We start from the raw sequence: 16,076 nt of genomic DNA, 5'->3' as shown, positions 1-16,076 counted from the left end.
AGCCCTGCCTTTCCATCACACTCAGCACCTTCTCATGTGCCCCAGACTGCGTCCGCTGACCACATCCTGAGAACATCGTTTCTTTTCCTTTTCCTTTTTTTTGGGGTGGAGGGGCGGAGTCTCGCTGCCACCGGGCTGGAGTGCAGTGGCTCAATCTCAGCTCACCGCAACCGCCGCCTTCTGGGTTCAAGGGATTCTCCTGCCTCAGCCTCTCAAGTAGCTGGGATGACAGGCACGCGCCACCACGCCCGGCTAAATTTTTGGATTTTAGTAGAGACGGGGTTGGTTTTACCACGTTGGCTGGGATGGTCTCGATCTCCTGACCTCGTGATCCACCCGCCTCAGCCTCCCAAAGTGCTGGGATTACAGGCGTGAGCCACCGCACCCGGCCCCAGCTGCTGCTTTTCTGTCTGTTCCTGTCCAATTCTCACCACCCCAAACAGAGACTGGTACACAGTCGGTGCCCAGTAAGTGCGTGTGGGATGGACGAGTGACAGGACGAGGGAATGAATGCTTCCTGGCTCGGAGCTGCAATTCCCAGAGAGGTGAACTTGCTGTCTGACCGTGGGCTGCACCTCAGTCTCCCCAGGTGCAGAAACAGGGCCACGCCGCACTGACCCCGCCAGGCCCTCCTGCAGCGAGACTGTGGGTGTCATGTTTGTGGGTTTAGTTCCCTGGGGCCGGCCCTGGCCCTCGCGGCCCAGCTCCACCGGCTCCCGGGAGACTCACTCTGCTGACACCGGACTCTCTCCTGGCCTGTCCGGCCACCTGGCTGACACTTGATCCCGGCCCCACTTCCAGGCCGGTGTCCGTCCGACCAGGCCGCCTCGGGCCAGGGCCCTGCGACTCCCTGGGGCGGGACAAGGGGCTGTCTGTGTGGCCGTGGTGGTGGCAGGGTGTGGGAGGCGGTGAAGGTGGGGACGGTGCCTGGGTCTGTGGCTGCCAGAGCTTTGAGGGCTCGGGAGGTGGCACCGGGCCCCGTGGGTGCCGTGGAGACATCGCCTGCCCACCATGGGGACCCTCAGCTGCGACCACGCCCCACGGCTGGGCCACTGCATGACGGATAGCCAGATTCCGAAGACCGGCCTGAGGAAGTCCTGTGGGACGGCCACCCTGGAGAATGGTGCGTGCTGGCCGCGGGGGACGGGTGGGACCCTTTCCTGCTCCACTTCCTGCACTTCTGGGGCTTCTGGAATGTTCTGGGAGTCCAGCAGGAGGCAGGAGTTTCTGGCAAGTCCTTGCCCTTCCCCAAACCTCAGTTTTCCTTCCGGCAGGATGGGTGTGGATGTGGGGTTTCTGTGCCCTGAGTGTGTCTGTCAGCGGATGCTGAGTGCTCTGCGGGCCCGGCCCCTGCCAGGGACTATGGGCACAGCAGTGGGCAAAGCCACAGAGACCGTGCGGGAGGCAGGCGGGAGGCAGCAGTGTTCCCAGCCTGGCCCTCTGGGACAGGCGCCCTAGACAACACGGGTGGGGCGGGGGGCGCGTGTGCGGAGGCTGCCGGCCTCGGTTTCCCCATCTTCCATAAGCAGCCGGAGTCAGACTCCAAGCTGGGGCCGGGGCTGGTTATATGGTGTCTCTGTGGCAATGAGATTCGGCAGAAGCCAGAACACATGGCGTCGCTACCCTGTATCTGGGAGGCCCAGGGCTCAGTCTCCCCACCTGTGACCCTGTATCTCTGCCTGGGCCTCAGTTTCCCCACCTGTGACCCTGTATCTGGGAGGCCCAGGCCTCAGTCTCCCCACCTGTGACCCTGTATCTCTGTCTGGGCCTCAGTTTCCCCACCTGTGACCCTGTGTCTCTGGGAGGCCCAGGCCTCAGTTTCCCCACCTGTGACTGTATCTCTGTGCCTGGGCCTCAGTTTCCCCACCTGTGACCCTGTATCTCTGGGAGGCCCAGGCCTTAGTCTCCCCACCTGTGACTGTATCTCTGCCTGGGCCTCAGTTTCCCCACCTGTGACTGTGTATCTCTGGGAGGCACAGGCCTCAGTCTCCCCACCTGCGACTGTGTATCTCTGCCTGGGCCTCAGTCTCCCCACCTGTGGACTGTGTATCTCTGCCTGGGCCTCAGTCTTCCCACCGGTGACTCCGTATCTCCGGGAGGCCCAGGCCTCAGTCTCCCCACCTGTGACCCTGTATCTCTGGGAGGCTCAGTCTCCCTGCCTTTCACTGTGTATGTCTGGGAGGCCCCAGGGTGAGGCCTGCTGCCCCAGCCCTCCCTCTGTGATCCGCGTCTGACTCACAATGCCGGCCTCACACTTTGTCCACTGAGGGCGGCAGCCTCTTGCTCCCCAGGCCCCAGCCCTCACCGTGGAGGGAGAGGGAAGCCCAGGCTGAGGCTCAGGAGCTGGGTCCGGGTCTCCTTCCTCGGGGAATCTGGGCCCAGGCAGTGACCTGAAGGCTTTGGGATGCAGGCTCGGGGCCAGGCTTGTACGTCCTGCCGTCCACCGTGGGCTTCATCAAGCACGACTGCACCAGGGTGGCCGGCCCTGCCTATTCGCTCGTCCGGAGGCCCAGTGAGGGTAAGGCAGGTGGGCGGGTGGTGGGGGGCTTCCCTGCTCCTCCAATCGCCCCCCAGAAGCACCGAGGGGTCTCCTTGCCCCCCATTAGCGGGGCAGGAAGCAGGCAGGGCCAGGCTCTCCAGCCTGCTCCACCTCCTAGCTGCTGTGAGACCTCAGGCAAGCTGCTGTCCCTCTCTGTTTTTCACTGATAAAGAGAATGGAAGGAGAAAGAGCTACAGGGAGGTGCATTTCCTGTGTTTGCAATTCCTTCTGCTTGAACCCAGGCAAATTGCTTAAGTGCAACTCAGTTTCTGTCGAAGTTACAACAGTAACAAAACGTTAACATTCATGATATTAAAAACAATAGGCCGGGCTCGGTGATTCACGCCTGTAATCCCAGCACTTGGGGAGGGCGAGGCGGGTGGATTGCTTGAGGCCTGGAGTTCGAGACCAGCCTGGCCAACACGGCGAAACCCCATCTCTACTAAAAATACAAAAACTAGCCAGGTGCGCACCTGTGATCCCAGCCGGACCATGTATGTCTGGGAGGACCGGGTGAAGACCTCAGGAAGCTGAGGCAGGAGAATCGCTTGAACCTGGGAGGCGGAGGTTGTGGTGAGCCGAGGTTGCGCCATTGCACTCCAGCCTGGGTGACAGAGCGAGACAATGTCTTCAAAAAAAAAAAAAAAAAAGGTAAAAAGGCCGGGCTTGGTGGCTCACTCCTGTAATCCCAGCTCTTTGGGAAGCCGAGGTGGGTGGATCACTTGAGGTCAGGAGTTTGAGACCAGCCTGGCCATCAGGGTGAAATCCCATCTCTACTAAAAATACAAAATTAGCTGGCGTGGTGGCGTGCCCCTGCAGTCCTGGCTACTAGGGAGGCTGAGGCAGGAGAATGGCTTGAACTGGGAGGCGGAGGTTGTGATGAGCTGAGATCGCACCATTGCACTCCAGCCTGAGCAACAAGAGTGAAACTCCATCTCAGAAAAAGAAAAAAACAAAACAAAACAGTAGCCACATTGATGCACAGTACTTGGTAAGTGCTCAGTCAGGTGTGAGGCTGAGCCCCGGCCTCTCCACCATCTAGACTGTGACTCCCCAGGCCTGGCCCATCTCACTGGGCTGCCCAGAGCACAGCGTGGATGCTCCTGGCCGCTGCAGAGGCAGGTGCAGTGGAAGGGAGGGCAGGTGCAGTGGGAGGGGAGGGCAGGTGCAGTGGAGGGGACGGCAGGTGCAGTGGAAGGGGAGGGCAGGTACAGTGGAAGGGGAGGGCAGGTGCAGTGGAAGGGGAGGGCAGGTACAGTGGAAGGGGAGGGCAGGTACAGTGGAGGGGAGGGCAGGTGCAGTGGGAGGGGACGGCAGGTGCAGTGGAAGGGGAGGGCAGGTACAGTGGAAGGGGAGGGCAGGTGCAGTGGAGGGGAGGTCAGGTACAGTGGAAGGGGAGGGCAGGTACAGTGGGAGGGGAGGGCAGGTGCAGTGGAGGGGAGGGCAGATACAGTGGAGGGGAGGGCAGGTACAGTGGAAGGGGAGGGCAGGTACAGTGGAAGGGGAGGGCAGGTGCAGTGGAGGGGAGGGCAGGTGCAGTGGAAGGGGAGGGCAGGTGCAGTGGAGGGGAGGGCAGGTGCAGTGGGAGGGGAGGGCAGGTGCAGTGGAGGGGAGGGCAGGTGCAGTGGAGGGGAGGTCAGGTACAGTGGAAGGGGAGGGCAGGTACAGTGGAAGGGGAGGGCAGGTGCAGTGGAAGGGGAGGGCAGGTACAGTGGAAGGGGAGGGCAGGTGCAGTGGAGGGGACGGCAGGTGCAGTGGAGGGGAGGGCAGGTGCAGTGGAGGGGAGGGCAGGTGCAGTGGAAGGGGAGGGCAGTGCAGTGGAGGGGAGGGCAGGTGCAGTGGGAGGGGGGGCAGGTGCAGTGGAGGGGAGGGCAGGTGCAGTGGAGGGGAGGGCAGGTGCAGTGGGAGGGGAGGGCAGGTGCAGTGGAGGGGATGGCAGGTGCAGTGGAGGGGGGGGCAGGTACAGTGGAGGGGAGGGCAGGTGCAGTGGAAGGGGAGGGCAGTGCAGTGGAGGGGAGGGCAGGTACAGTGGAAGGGGAGGGCAGGTGCAGTGGAAGGGACGGCAGGTGCAGTGGAGGGGAGGGCAGGTGCAGTGGGAGGGGAGGGCAGGTGCAGTGGAGGGGAGGGCAGGTGCAGTGGAAGGGACGGCAGGTGCAGTGGGAGCATAGGGCAGGTGTAGTGGGAGCATAGGGCAGGTGCAGTGGAGGGGACGGCAGGTGCAGTGGAGGGGACGGCAGGTGCAGTGGAGGGGAGGGCAGGTGCAGTGAAAGGGACGGCAGATGCAGTGGAGGGGATGGCAGGTGCAGTGGAAAGGAGGGTCTTGTGTGGGGATTAAGATTTATATGGACGGGGGCCTGCTAGGAGGGGCTGCTGGGGGAGGGGCGGCTTGGGGAGGGGCAGGGCCGCAGCCTGTTCTCAGCCTTCAGAATTAGCAAAAATCCCAGAGCACACTGGGACTCAGGAAAGTGCAGTGGGCCCCAGAGGGCCAGTGAAGGCATTAGCATCCCCTGTCCCCAGGACTGTTAAGAACTTAGCCTATGACCCAGACAGATCTGAGTTCCCAGGTTCAAACCCCAGTCTCAGGACACTTCCTGGGACAGAGGGGCAGAGACAGCCTGGGAAGTCTGGTGCAGTGGGGATCTTGCAGACTTTGCTGAAGGCCCAGGCTAACCTTGAAAATGGAACATGGGATCTGGGTTTTGTAGCATGAGTAGGAGTTCGGTGGAGTCTCCAGAAGAATGGAACTCCAGGCAGAGCCTGCTGTGTAGGCTGAGGCCTTGAGGTGAGCGGTGTCATGATGAGCTAGGGCGTATTCGCTTGTCATGGGGCAGCCAGGGGTTGGGGAGGGCAGAAGAAAAGTCTGGAATGTTCGAGGTGCAGGGCAGAGGCGAAGATCAGAGCTTCAGCACGCGGAGTCCTGGTGGCGAGTTCTGCAGAGGGAGCATTTGAAGTGAGTGAGGCCCAGGCATCCAAGGAGGGGTGTGGGATTATGATCAAGGATTTTTATTTTATTTATTTTTTTGAGACAGAGTCTCACTCTGTCGCCCAGCAGGCTGGAGTGCAGTGGTGTAATCTCAGCTCACTGCAACCTCCACCTCCCGGGTTCAAGTGATTCTCCTGCCTCAACCTCCCTGAGTAGCTGTGATTACAGGTGCCCGCCACCGTGCCCGGCTAACTTTTGTATTTTTTTTTGAGACGGAGTTTCGCTCTTGTTACCCAGGCTGGAGTGCCATGGCGCGATCTCGGCTCACCGCAACCTCCGCCTCCTGGGTTCAGGCAATTCTCCTGCCTCAGCCTCCCGAGTAGCTGGGTTCACGGGCACGCGCCACCGTGCCCAGCTAATTTTTGTATTTTTAGTAGAGACGGGTTTCACCATGTTGACCAGGATGGTCTCGATCTCTTGACCTCGTGATCCACCCGCCTCGGCCTCCCAAAGTGCTGGGATGACAGGCGTGAGCCCCTCTTACGTATGCCCAAGCCCTGGCTCAGAGCCTAGTTACTCTTTTTACTCTTACTCTGTGTACAGTTTTTTTTTCTTTTGAGGCTGTGTCTTGCTCTGTTGCCCAGGCTGGAGTGCGGTGGCGCGATCACAGCTCACTGTGGCCTCGACCTCCCAGGTTCAAGTGATCCTCCCCTTTCAGCTTTTTGAGTGGCTGGGACCCCAGGTGCGTGCCACCATACCTGGCTAATTTTTCGATTTTTAGTAGAGATGGGATCTCGCTGTGTGGCCCATGCTGGTCAAAGTCCTGAGCTCAAGGGACCCTCCTGCCTCAGCCTCTGAAAGCACTGAGATTACAGGTGTGCACCGCGGCACCCGACCTGATTATGTCTCGTTCCCGCGCGCGGGTGTTAGAGGGCAGAGGTGGCAACTAACAGCAGCATAGAAGAGCCTGCGGGAGCCACTTTGATTTCACGGAGACAGAAGCGCCGGATGAGACAGAGTTAGAGCAGAGACCTGAGGCTGCCCAGTTCAGGCAGCCGTGACTCGGTGCCCCCGGGGTGACCACTCCGAGATGGGGCTGGGGCGGTCCTTGATCTGGTGGGAGTGTCTTGGGCCCAGCAGGGGGCTGGGGCAGGCGCCATCATTTTAAACACCCTCAGGTCTTTGGGCTCCTCCCCGCAGCACCACCTCAGGACACCAGCCCGGGACCCATCTACTTCTTGGACCCCAAAGTCACACGCTTTGGACGCAGCTGCACCCCTGCCTACTCCATGCAGGGCCGCAGCAAGTCTCAGGGTGAGTATTGGACCCATGCAGCCACACAGGGACCCCTCCAAGGCCTCAGCGACTCTCCCGCCCTGGCCTCCCTGTCCCTCTTATCCTCGGAGTCCTTAGAGACTCCAGTGTCTTCGGAGTGATCAAATCCAAAGGACCTGGAGGAGGGGCCGCCACTCCAGTGCCCACAGGGGCTGGGAGACCTGAGTGAGCGAAATGAGTCAGTGTCATGGAGGCCCTGGGCACACACGCATCCCAGGGGCAGCTGGCCTTGGTATCAGGAGGTGAGAAGTGAAAGGGGACTGTGGCAAATTGCCAGTGTCCATCACAGGCACCCAACAGCCTTCCAGAGCACCCGACACACCTGTCTGACTCCATTCTCCCCTCCACCTGCCCACCCACCCATCCATCTATCCACCATCCATGTATCCATCCACCTGCCCACCTACCCATCTATCCACCTGTCCAACTGGTCGTCCATCAACCCACCTAGCATCCACCCACCCATCCATCTACCCATCCATCTACCCATCCATCCGTCCATTCACTCACCCACCCACCCACTTACCCAACCATCTATCCACCCGTCCATCCACTCCACCCACCTATCTACCATCCATCTGCCCACCCATCTACCCACCCATCCATCTATCCACACAACCATCTCTCCCGTCTCTCCACCCATCCATCCACTCATCCATCTGCCCACCTACCATCTGCCCATCCATCCCCCATCCACCCAGCCATGTATCCACCCACCCGACCCTCCATTTATCTCCCCATCCACCCACCCATCTACCCATCCATCTATGAATTTTTCCTTTTTTCCTTCTACTCATCATCCATCCATCCATCCATCCATCCATTTACGGATCACAAACCATTCACTCCTCACTCAGCCACTCACCTCCTACCTGTCCTGTTCACCCATCAGCTCAGTCAACTGCTGGGGAGTTGGAGTAGATTTTACTTTACTTTTCCCGAGATCCCAGTCTGGTGGGGCGGTTAGATGCAGGTGCGACCACCCCACCTCAGTGTGCTGACATCCGGAGAGGGGAAGCCCAGGCTGCGGGTCTCGGGAAGGGCTCGAGGGCTCTACCGTGGATGGTATGGGGAAGGTGTAACATGAAGGCATGCTTGGTCCTGGGTCGAGCTTGGGCAAAGTCCTAGACGCTTGGACAACAGAGCGTGTGTATGGAGGAGGGCAACTCCAGGGCGCATGTGGGCGAGGGGGAGCCATGCTGGGTCTTTGAGCAGGTGAGGACACCAGTGCCGTCCTTTTTCCCCACTCTGACAGGTCTGGAGGTGACGCCAGGCCCGGGGACCTACAGCCCAGAGAAGGTGCCCCCCATGCGCCATCGGACACCCCCAGCTTTTACCCTGGGCTGCCGCCTCCATCCGAAGCCCCTGGACACCTCGGCCCCTGCCCCTAATGCCTACACCATGCCCCGTCTGTGGGGCTCGCAGATCTTCATCAAGCCCAGCAGCCCCAGCTACACGGCGGCGGGCCGCACACCCCCTGCCCGCCCCCCACAGGATCCCGCCGAGACACCAGGCCCGGGCCAGTACGACAGCCCCGACCCCAATGCCTACCGCCAGCGCCTGCCTGCCTTCACGATGCTGGGGCGGCCCCGGGCCCCGCGGCCCCCAGAGGAGACACCTGGCCCTGGCACCCACTGCCCAGAGCAGGTCACGGTGAACAGAGCCAGGGCGCCCGCATACTCCATGGGCATCCGCCACTCGCCCCGGGCGCGCACCATGGCCGCCACCATGCCCACACGGCTGGCGGGGCTCAGGCTGCCTGGCAGCTGCTGCTAGGCCAGGCCTGTTTCGCCACGGTGAACGGGGAGTGGGCAGAGGGGCTGGGAAAGGCGTCTTTCCCCCCCTTTCCTGAGCTGTCCCAGGTCCTTCTAGGACACCCGATCCTTCCACCCGTGGCCCGGTGCAGGGTGCAGGGTGAGTCTCCTTCCAGTGCCCCAGTTTCTTCCGGTCACGCCAGAAGAAAGGCCAGGCCAGGCAGGAAAGAGACACCTCCAGACCTCCCCAGCAGCTGGCTGCAGATGAAGCTTCCCGTGTCCTAGAACTCCACGTCCAGCGCCACCAGGGCCTGGATCCCCATCACGGCTTGGGTTTGTGCCACATTCGTGCCCTTCCGGGTCTCATGGAAATGTGGCCACCGGCCCTGGTCTGGGCCCAAACTCAGGCAGGCAGCAGCTCTGAGGCCCGTGCCTTTCTCCTTCCACCTTCTAGAGTTGTTTACCCAATAAACCTCTCCAGGGCCAGGGAGCTGTCTGCATCACACGTGCTGGTTTATTTAATGTGTCCTGAATGCTGCCCTCCAGAGCCAGACCCATAATCTGCCAGTGCTCAGGGGGTCTGACAGACCAGAAGAGAGACCCAGGGCTAGGGGAGGCCAGAGGTGGAATGAAGCTTTGGAGTGGGGAGCCAGGGAGGCTTCCTGGAAAACGGAATATCAAAACTGGGTTTTGAAGGGTGTGTAGGAGCTCGATGTATTTGTGCTATCGGTTGCTGCTTGCTGTGTCTTGGATGTTAATAAAGACCAATTATGCTTCATAGCAACTCAGGACCAGGTGGCATTTACTGAGAGAAACGATGCTTTGCAGAGACTGGACCCTTGTCCTGGAACATGCTGTGAGCCCCCACCTCAGTCTGAGGTCAGGGTTTGAACCCTGGACCTTGGACTCAGTTCCTGCCACTCTCTCCTAGGGACAGGAAGAAACACACGGGTGGTGCTGTGTGACTGAGCCCTCTGTGTGCCAGGGAGGGAGGGCACCTGGGTCACCCTACAAACCTCCCATCCAGCATGAAGCTCACCCCGAGTTTGGGGGGTATCCCTGAAGGATGCGGCCTGGGAGGCCTGCAGCGGGCAGAGACCGGGTGGTGGGGCCACCAAACCCGAACCCCACTTTACCCACTAGGTAAACGCACGCCAGGACCCCTGCAGCCTGGATCCCCGCCTAAGCCTGGACACGCGCCGTGACGCAGCGTCCACCCTGCGCGTAACACACACAGCGCGCAAGTCCAGCGGCGGCTCCGACCCCTGCCAATTGCGCACACGATCCGCCCCTCCCGCGGCCGCGCAGGGGCGATACGCGCGCCGGGGCAGAGACACCAATCGCGGCCGCGCGCGCCTCCCTCCCTCCCCTCCCCCACCTTCCCGGCCCTGCGCGCGGCTCCGGCCGTGATCTCATCCCCTGATTTATCGATTAGGCTCCGGGCAGCCTCGCCCCTCCCTCCCCACCTGCCAGCGCGTCCCGGCCCCTCCCTTTGTTCCCGGCAATCGGTCCAGCTTGGGGCAGGGCGGGGGGCTCCGGCCGAGTCGGGCCAGGAGGCTGGGTCCCGGGGTGACACTGACACCCCGTTTTCAGGTGCAGAGGACCCGACCCTTGAGGCTGGGAGAGCCGCCGGAGGCTGGGGACGGAGCAGCCGGCTGGCCTGGGAAGCTGAGGCCCGAGCTGGTGCGGGATGGGCTCCCCAGAAGCGAGGGAGGAAGGGCTGCGCTCTCAGCCCGCTCCCCTGGGTTACAGCCGGAGAAACTGAGGCTGACAGGCCTCAGAGCAGGACTCCTCACTCCTGGGTCTGACGCTGCGCTGTGCGTCCTTGGCCGCGCTCCTTCCCCTCCCCAGGCCTCAGTTTCCCCACTAGGAACTAGGGAACGACCCCGAGGTATCTTCTGGCTGCAAGGATGGAGAGGGAGGGGCTAACCTGAGGGCCTGGGGTTCCCTTTCTCCCTGGCCGCGCCTCCCCAGGCCTCAGTTTCCCCGTAGTCAAGGGGAAAGAAGGGATGTGATTTGTAAGCGTCTCCAGCTCTCCTCCTAGGAACCTGGGCGGCGGGCGGGGTCGGGGGGCGCAGCGGGGAGGGTCGGTGAAGGGGTCCTGGGTTCGAAGCCATGTCCCTCCTCGGCTGCCGGCTCCAGGCCAGCGCCTGGTGTCCTCGGAGGGCCTCAGTTTCCCCAGCCTCGCGGCCAGGCGCCGGGACCAGGAGGGCCGGGGTCCCAGGGGCGCAGCCCCCCGCGGCTGCGCGCTGGGCCGGGCGGATGACATCACAGGGCCGGGGGCGGGAGGGAGCGGGCGGAGCGGGCGGGCCTCCTCCGCGTTAGGCGCAGCGCCCGGTCGGGCTCCGTCGGGCGGCCGCGGCCATGACGCAGGGTCCGGGCGGGCGCGCGCCCCCAGCGCCCCCGGCGCCCCCCGAGCCCGAGGCGCCCACCACCTTCTGCGCGCTGCTGCCCCGGATGCCGCAGTGGAAGTTCGCGGCCCCGGGCGGCTTCCTGGGCCGCAGCCCGGCGGCGGCGCGAGCGGCTGGGGCGGCCTCGGGGGGCGCGGACCCCCAGCCGGAGCCGGCGGGCCCGGGGGGCGTCCCGGCGCTGGCGGCCGCCGTCCTGGGCGCCTGCGAGCCCCGCTGCGCCGCGCCCTGTCCCCTGCCCGCGCTCAGCCGCTGTCGGGGGGGCGCGGGGGCGCGGGGGCCGCGGGGCGCGCGGGGGGCGGCCGGGCCCGGGGACAACGCCGCGGCGGAGTGGATCCGGAAGGGCAGCTTCATCCACAAGCCCGCGCACGGCTGGCTGCACCCCGACGCCAGGGTCCTGGGGCCCGGGGTCTCCTACGTCGTGCGGGTGAGTCCCCCCCAACCCCGAACCTGTTCGCGGGGGCCGCCCCTCCCCCACTCGCTTTCCCGGGACCCCCGGACCCCGCGAGCCCGGTGCCCGCTCCCCATCTTTCCTCCGCTCGCGCTCCGGACCCCTATCCCCGGCCAGAGCGCGGCGGCCGCCCCCACCCGAGAGTCGCTGGGGTCCGGTTCCCACAGCGTCACGTGGGGAGGGCAGGGACGGGGACGCGCGTGCGCAGCTTCACCGCCCCCGTCGGATTGGCGCGCCAGGCCCGGGAGCGGGGCGGGCTGGGGGGGGGTGGTCTGTCTGGACAGCGCTTCCCGGACCGCGGGCGGAGCCCTGCGCTGCGGCGGGGTTCCGGGGGCCGCGGGAGGGGGCGCGGGGTGTGCGGGGGGCTGCGGAGAGGGTCCGGAAGGGGATGTGGGGGATGCGGGACGGGGCGCGGGGTGTGCGGGGGGCTGCGGAGAGGGTCCGGAAGGGGATGTGGGGGATGCGGGAGGGGGCGCGGGGTGTGCGGGGGGCTGCGGAGAGGGTCCGGAAGGGGATGTGGGGGATGCGGGAGGGGGCGCGGGGTGTGCGGGGGGCTGCGGAGAGGGTCCGGAAGGGGATGTGGGGGATGCGGGAGGGGGCGCGGGGTGTGCGGGGGGCTGCGGAGAGGGTCCGGAAGGGGATGTGGGGGATGCGGGAGGGGGCGCGGGGTGTGCGGGGGGCTGCGGAGAGGGTCCGGAAGGGGATGTGGGGGATGCGGGAGGGGGCGCGGGGTGTGCGGGGGGCTGCGGAGAGGGTCCGGAAGGGGATGTGGGGGATGCGGGACGGGGCGCGGGGTGTGCGGGGGGCTGCGGAGAGGGTCCGGAAGGGGGTGTGGGGGATGCGGGAGGGGAGCAGGTGCGGGGCGGGTGCTGGGGGGTGTGGAGGGTGCCGCGGGGGGGGGGGTGCAGGAGGGGCTGCCGCCCGCACAGACCGTGAGGCCGCGGGGACTCCAGTGCGACCAGGGAAGCGGCCTTTGTTTATCCTGGGTCTGGTGACACATACGCCTTTTGAAACCCAGGGGAAGTTGCGTCCTCACCCACGACTGTGTCTGGAGAATCATCAGCCGGATTCCCTCAGGCTTCCCTACCCTGAGCCCAGGGGGTCCTTCCCCTACACTGAACCCAGGGGGTCCTTCCCCTACCCTGAGCCCAGGGGGTCCTTCCCTACCCTGAGCCCAGGGGGTCCTTCCCCTACCCTGAGCCCAGGGGGTCCTTCCCCTACCCTGAGCCCAGGGGGTCCTTCCCCTACACTGAGCCCGGGAGGTCCTTCCCCTACCCTGAGCCCAGGGGGTCCTTCCCTACCCTGAGCCCAGGGGGTCCTTCCCCTACCCTGAGCCCAGGGGGTCCTTCCCCTACACTGAGCCCGGGAGGTCCTTCCCCTACACTGAGCCCGGGAGGTCCTTCCCCTACCCTGAGCCCGGGGGGTCCTTCCCCTACCCTGAGCCCGGGGGGTCCTTCCCCTACCCTGAGCCCGGGGGGTCCTTCCCTACCCTGAGCCCAGGGGGTCCTTCCCCTACACTGAGCCCGGGGGTCCTTCCCCTACCCTGAGCCCGGGGGGTCCTTCCCTACCCTGAGCCCAGGGGGTCCTTCCCCTACACTGAGCCCGGGGGTCCTTCCCCTACCCTGAGCCCGGGGGGTCCTTCCCCTGCACTGAGCCCGGGGGGTCCTTCCCCTACCCTGAGCCCGGGAGGTCCTTCCCCTACCCTGAGCCAGGGAGGTCCTTCACCTACCCTGAGCCCGGGAGGTCCTTCCCCTACACTGAGCCCAGGGGGTCCTTCCCCTACCCTGAGCCCAGGGGGTCCTTCCCCTACCCTGAGCCCAGGGGGTCCTTCCCCTACACTGAGCCCGGGAGGTCCTTCCCCTACACTGAGCCCGGGAGGTCCTTCCCCTACCCTGAGCCCGGGGGGTCCTTCCCCTACCCTGAGCCCGGGGGGTCCTTCCCTACCCTGAGCCCGGGGGGTCCTTCCCCTACACTGAGCCCGGGGGTCCTTCCCCTACCCTGAGCCCGGGGGGTCCTTCCCCTGCACTGAGCCCGGGGGGTCCTTCCCCTACCCTGAGCCCGGGAGGTCCTTCCCCTACCCTGAGCCAGGGAGGTCCTTCACCTACCCTGAGCCCGGGAGGTCCTTCCCCTACACTGAGCCCGGGAGGTCCTTCCCCTACCCTGAGCCCGGGGGTCCTTCCCCTACCCTGAGCCCCGGGGGTCCTTCCCCTGCACTGAGCCCGGGGGTCCTTCCCCTCAGGGGGGTGACGTTTTCCCGGTTAAGGTGCCATTTCCCCGGCTAATATGACATTTCCCCGGCTAAGGTGGCATTTCCCCGGCTAAGGTGACATTTCTCCCGGCTAAGGTGACGTTTCCCTGGCCAAGGTGATGTCTCCCCGGCTAAGGTGACGTTTCCCCAGCTGAGGTGACATTTCTCCCGGTAAAGGTGCTGTTTGTTTCCCGTATGATTAGGAAGGTCTGTGGGGACTTGTGGAACTGGGGACAGGTGTGTGGGACATTGCAGCGCAGGCTGTGGGAGCCACACGCGGGCCAGGCTGTGCCCACTTCTAGCCCAGTGCTGCCTGTGGCCTTTCCAGCCCTGGCACCGCCTTCTGGTCTTTCTGGCCTGGAACGTGATCCGGGAAGAGACGTTGAGACTCTGCAGTATCCGTGTTCCCAGCAAACCTTGACCCACTCCTTTCAGCAAAACCTTAGGATTATCGTGTGAATGAACACTTTTCATTTTAATAATGTGTTTATTTTGGCTGGGCAGGGTGACTCACGCCTGTAATCCCAGCACTTTGGGAGGCCGAGGAGGGCAGATCACCTGAGGTCAGGGGTTCGAGACCAGCCTGGCCAACATGGTGAAACCCCATCTCTACTAAAAATACAAAAAATTAGCTGGGGATGGTGGCACGTGCCTGTAATCCCAGCTACTCAGGAGGCTGAGGCAGGAGAATTGTCTGAACCCAGGAGGCGGAGGTTGCAGTGAGCCGAGATTGCGCCATTGCACCCCAGCCTGGGTAACAAGAGTAAAACTCCATCTTAAAAAAAAAGAAAAAATAGCAACCGGTCACGGTGGCTCATGTCTGTAATCCCAGCACTCTCTGAGGCGGGTGGATCATGAGGTTGAGAGGCCGGGACCATCATGGTCAACAAGGTGAAACTCCGTCTCTACTAAAAATACAAAAATTAGCTGGGCGTGGTGGTGCGTGCCTGTAATCCCAGCTACTCAGGAGGCTGAGGCAGGAGAATCGCCTGAACCCAGGAGGTGGAGGTTGCGGTGAGCCGAGGTCGCGCCATTGCACTCCAGCCTGGGTAACAAGAGCGAAACTCTGTCTCAAATAAAAACAGAAAAAGAAAAAGCAAATGGCAGCAGTCCTGGGCCCTCTGGAATGTGGGACACGCCGTGTGCCGAGGTCCCCACCCCTTTCTGTCATGCAGGGGGAGCTGTGCAGATTCTGGAGCCCAGGACTGTGGGTTCAGGGCCCAGCTCTCCAAGCTGTGTGGCCCACCATGTTGCTCGCCGCCCCGCCCGGGTCTCTGTCTCCCGAGGGGTAATGCCGCCGTGGCGTGTGGATTTGCGTGGAGTGGATTAAAGGGCCACATGCACAGCGTGCTCACAGCAGAGGCGCGCCCGTGACAGGCGCCCTGTGAGTTTGCGGGGTGTCAGCATCGTTCCCGCCTGGCCCCTGCCTCACATGCTCACCGGCCTGGTCCCACTGTAGGTATCCGAGTTTGCAATCCCTGTTCTCAGCCCAACGGGACAGTGCATTTCCCTCTCAGTAGCTGCCGCGTGCCATGGAGGGTTAGTCCCCCCGTCTCCCGTGCACTAGGCTGTGTCCCCACAGCCGGGTCCTTGCCCCACACAGTTAATCCAGGCAGGGTCTACGACTCAAAGGAGGGTTTCAGCCACACAACTGAGTGGGCTACATGCTAATAAGTGGGCAGGTGGGTGAGTGAGAATCCCTCACCCTAAGCCCTGGCGCACCAGACACTGGCTCAGACACCACCCCAGAGAGAAGACGGCCACCGAGCAGATAGCATCCCACCAAAGTTGCCTCCTCGGGGGGAGAATCCAGTGCTAGGGACAGGGACCATGACTAATTCCCTTAGGGTCTGACATGTCTGCTGCATGCTTAGAGTGCATTCATCTGTTCATCCATCCATCCACCCACCCATCCATCCATTCATCCTCCATCTGCCTGTCTGTCCATCCACCCATCTATCCATCAACCATTCATCCATCTTCCACCCGTCCATCCACCCACCCATCCACCCTCCATCCACTCACCCTCCATCCATCCACCCATCAATTCATCCATCCATCAATCCATCCACCCATCCATCCATCAATCCATCCACGCTCTATCCACCCATCCATCCATCAACCCATCCGCCCTCTATCCACACATCCATCCATCAATCCATCCATGCGGCTATCCACCCATCCATCCATCAATCCATCCACCCTCTATCCATCCTCCATCTGCCTGTCCGTCCATCCACCCATCTATCCATCAGCCATTCATCCGTCTTCCACCCGTCTATCCACCCATCCACCCTCCACTCACCCACCCTCCATCCATCCACCCTCCATCCACCCACCCATCCATCCACTCATCCATCCATGCTTCATCTGCCTGTCTGTCCATCTACCCATCTATCCATCAGCCATTCATCCATC

General features: G+C 63.2%; 2 protein-coding genes across 5 annotated transcripts in view; both read left to right on the top strand.

Annotated features, from left to right (window-relative positions):
* The first annotated feature begins 976 nt into the window (after positions 1 to 976).
* Positions 977 to 8,712, top strand: CIMAP1D (CIMAP1 family member D). Of its 4 annotated transcripts, none has more exons than XM_017967393.4 (4): positions 977 to 1,123; positions 2,411 to 2,518; positions 6,663 to 6,776; positions 8,053 to 8,712. In XM_017967393.4, the coding sequence occupies exons 1-4, from the start codon at positions 1,012 to 1,014 to the stop codon at positions 8,571 to 8,573; spliced, it is 855 nt and encodes a 284-aa protein (XP_017822882.1). In that variant the 5' UTR covers positions 977 to 1,011; the 3' UTR covers positions 8,574 to 8,712. The 4 variants fall into 4 exon arrangements, with proteins under 4 accessions (XP_017822882.1, XP_035139959.1, XP_078217415.1 ...); XM_035284068.3 differs by lacking the exon at positions 977 to 1,123 and adding an exon at positions 6,247 to 6,337 and having other exon boundaries at positions 2,283 to 2,518; XM_078361290.1 differs by lacking the exon at positions 977 to 1,123 and adding an exon at positions 6,244 to 6,337 and having other exon boundaries at positions 2,444 to 2,518.
* A 2,166-nt stretch (positions 8,713 to 10,878) lies between these two features.
* Positions 10,879 to 16,076, top strand: part of SHC2 (SHC adaptor protein 2) — a 29,989-nt gene continuing 24,791 nt past the window's right edge. Inside the window, exon 1 of the mRNA XM_035284067.3 lies at positions 10,879 to 11,386. Coding sequence (XP_035139958.3) covers positions 10,916 to 11,386 — 471 coding nt within the window. The 5' untranslated portion in view covers positions 10,879 to 10,915. The remainder of the gene's footprint in view (positions 11,387 to 16,076) is intronic.

This window comes from Callithrix jacchus, chromosome 22 (assembly GCF_049354715.1).
Source record: "Callithrix jacchus isolate 240 chromosome 22, calJac240_pri, whole genome shotgun sequence".
In the NCBI taxonomy this organism is placed as follows: domain Eukaryota; kingdom Metazoa; phylum Chordata; class Mammalia; order Primates; family Cebidae; genus Callithrix; species Callithrix jacchus.
Note: the sequence above shows the minus strand (reverse complement) of the source record. Positions and strands in the feature narration are given on the sequence as shown.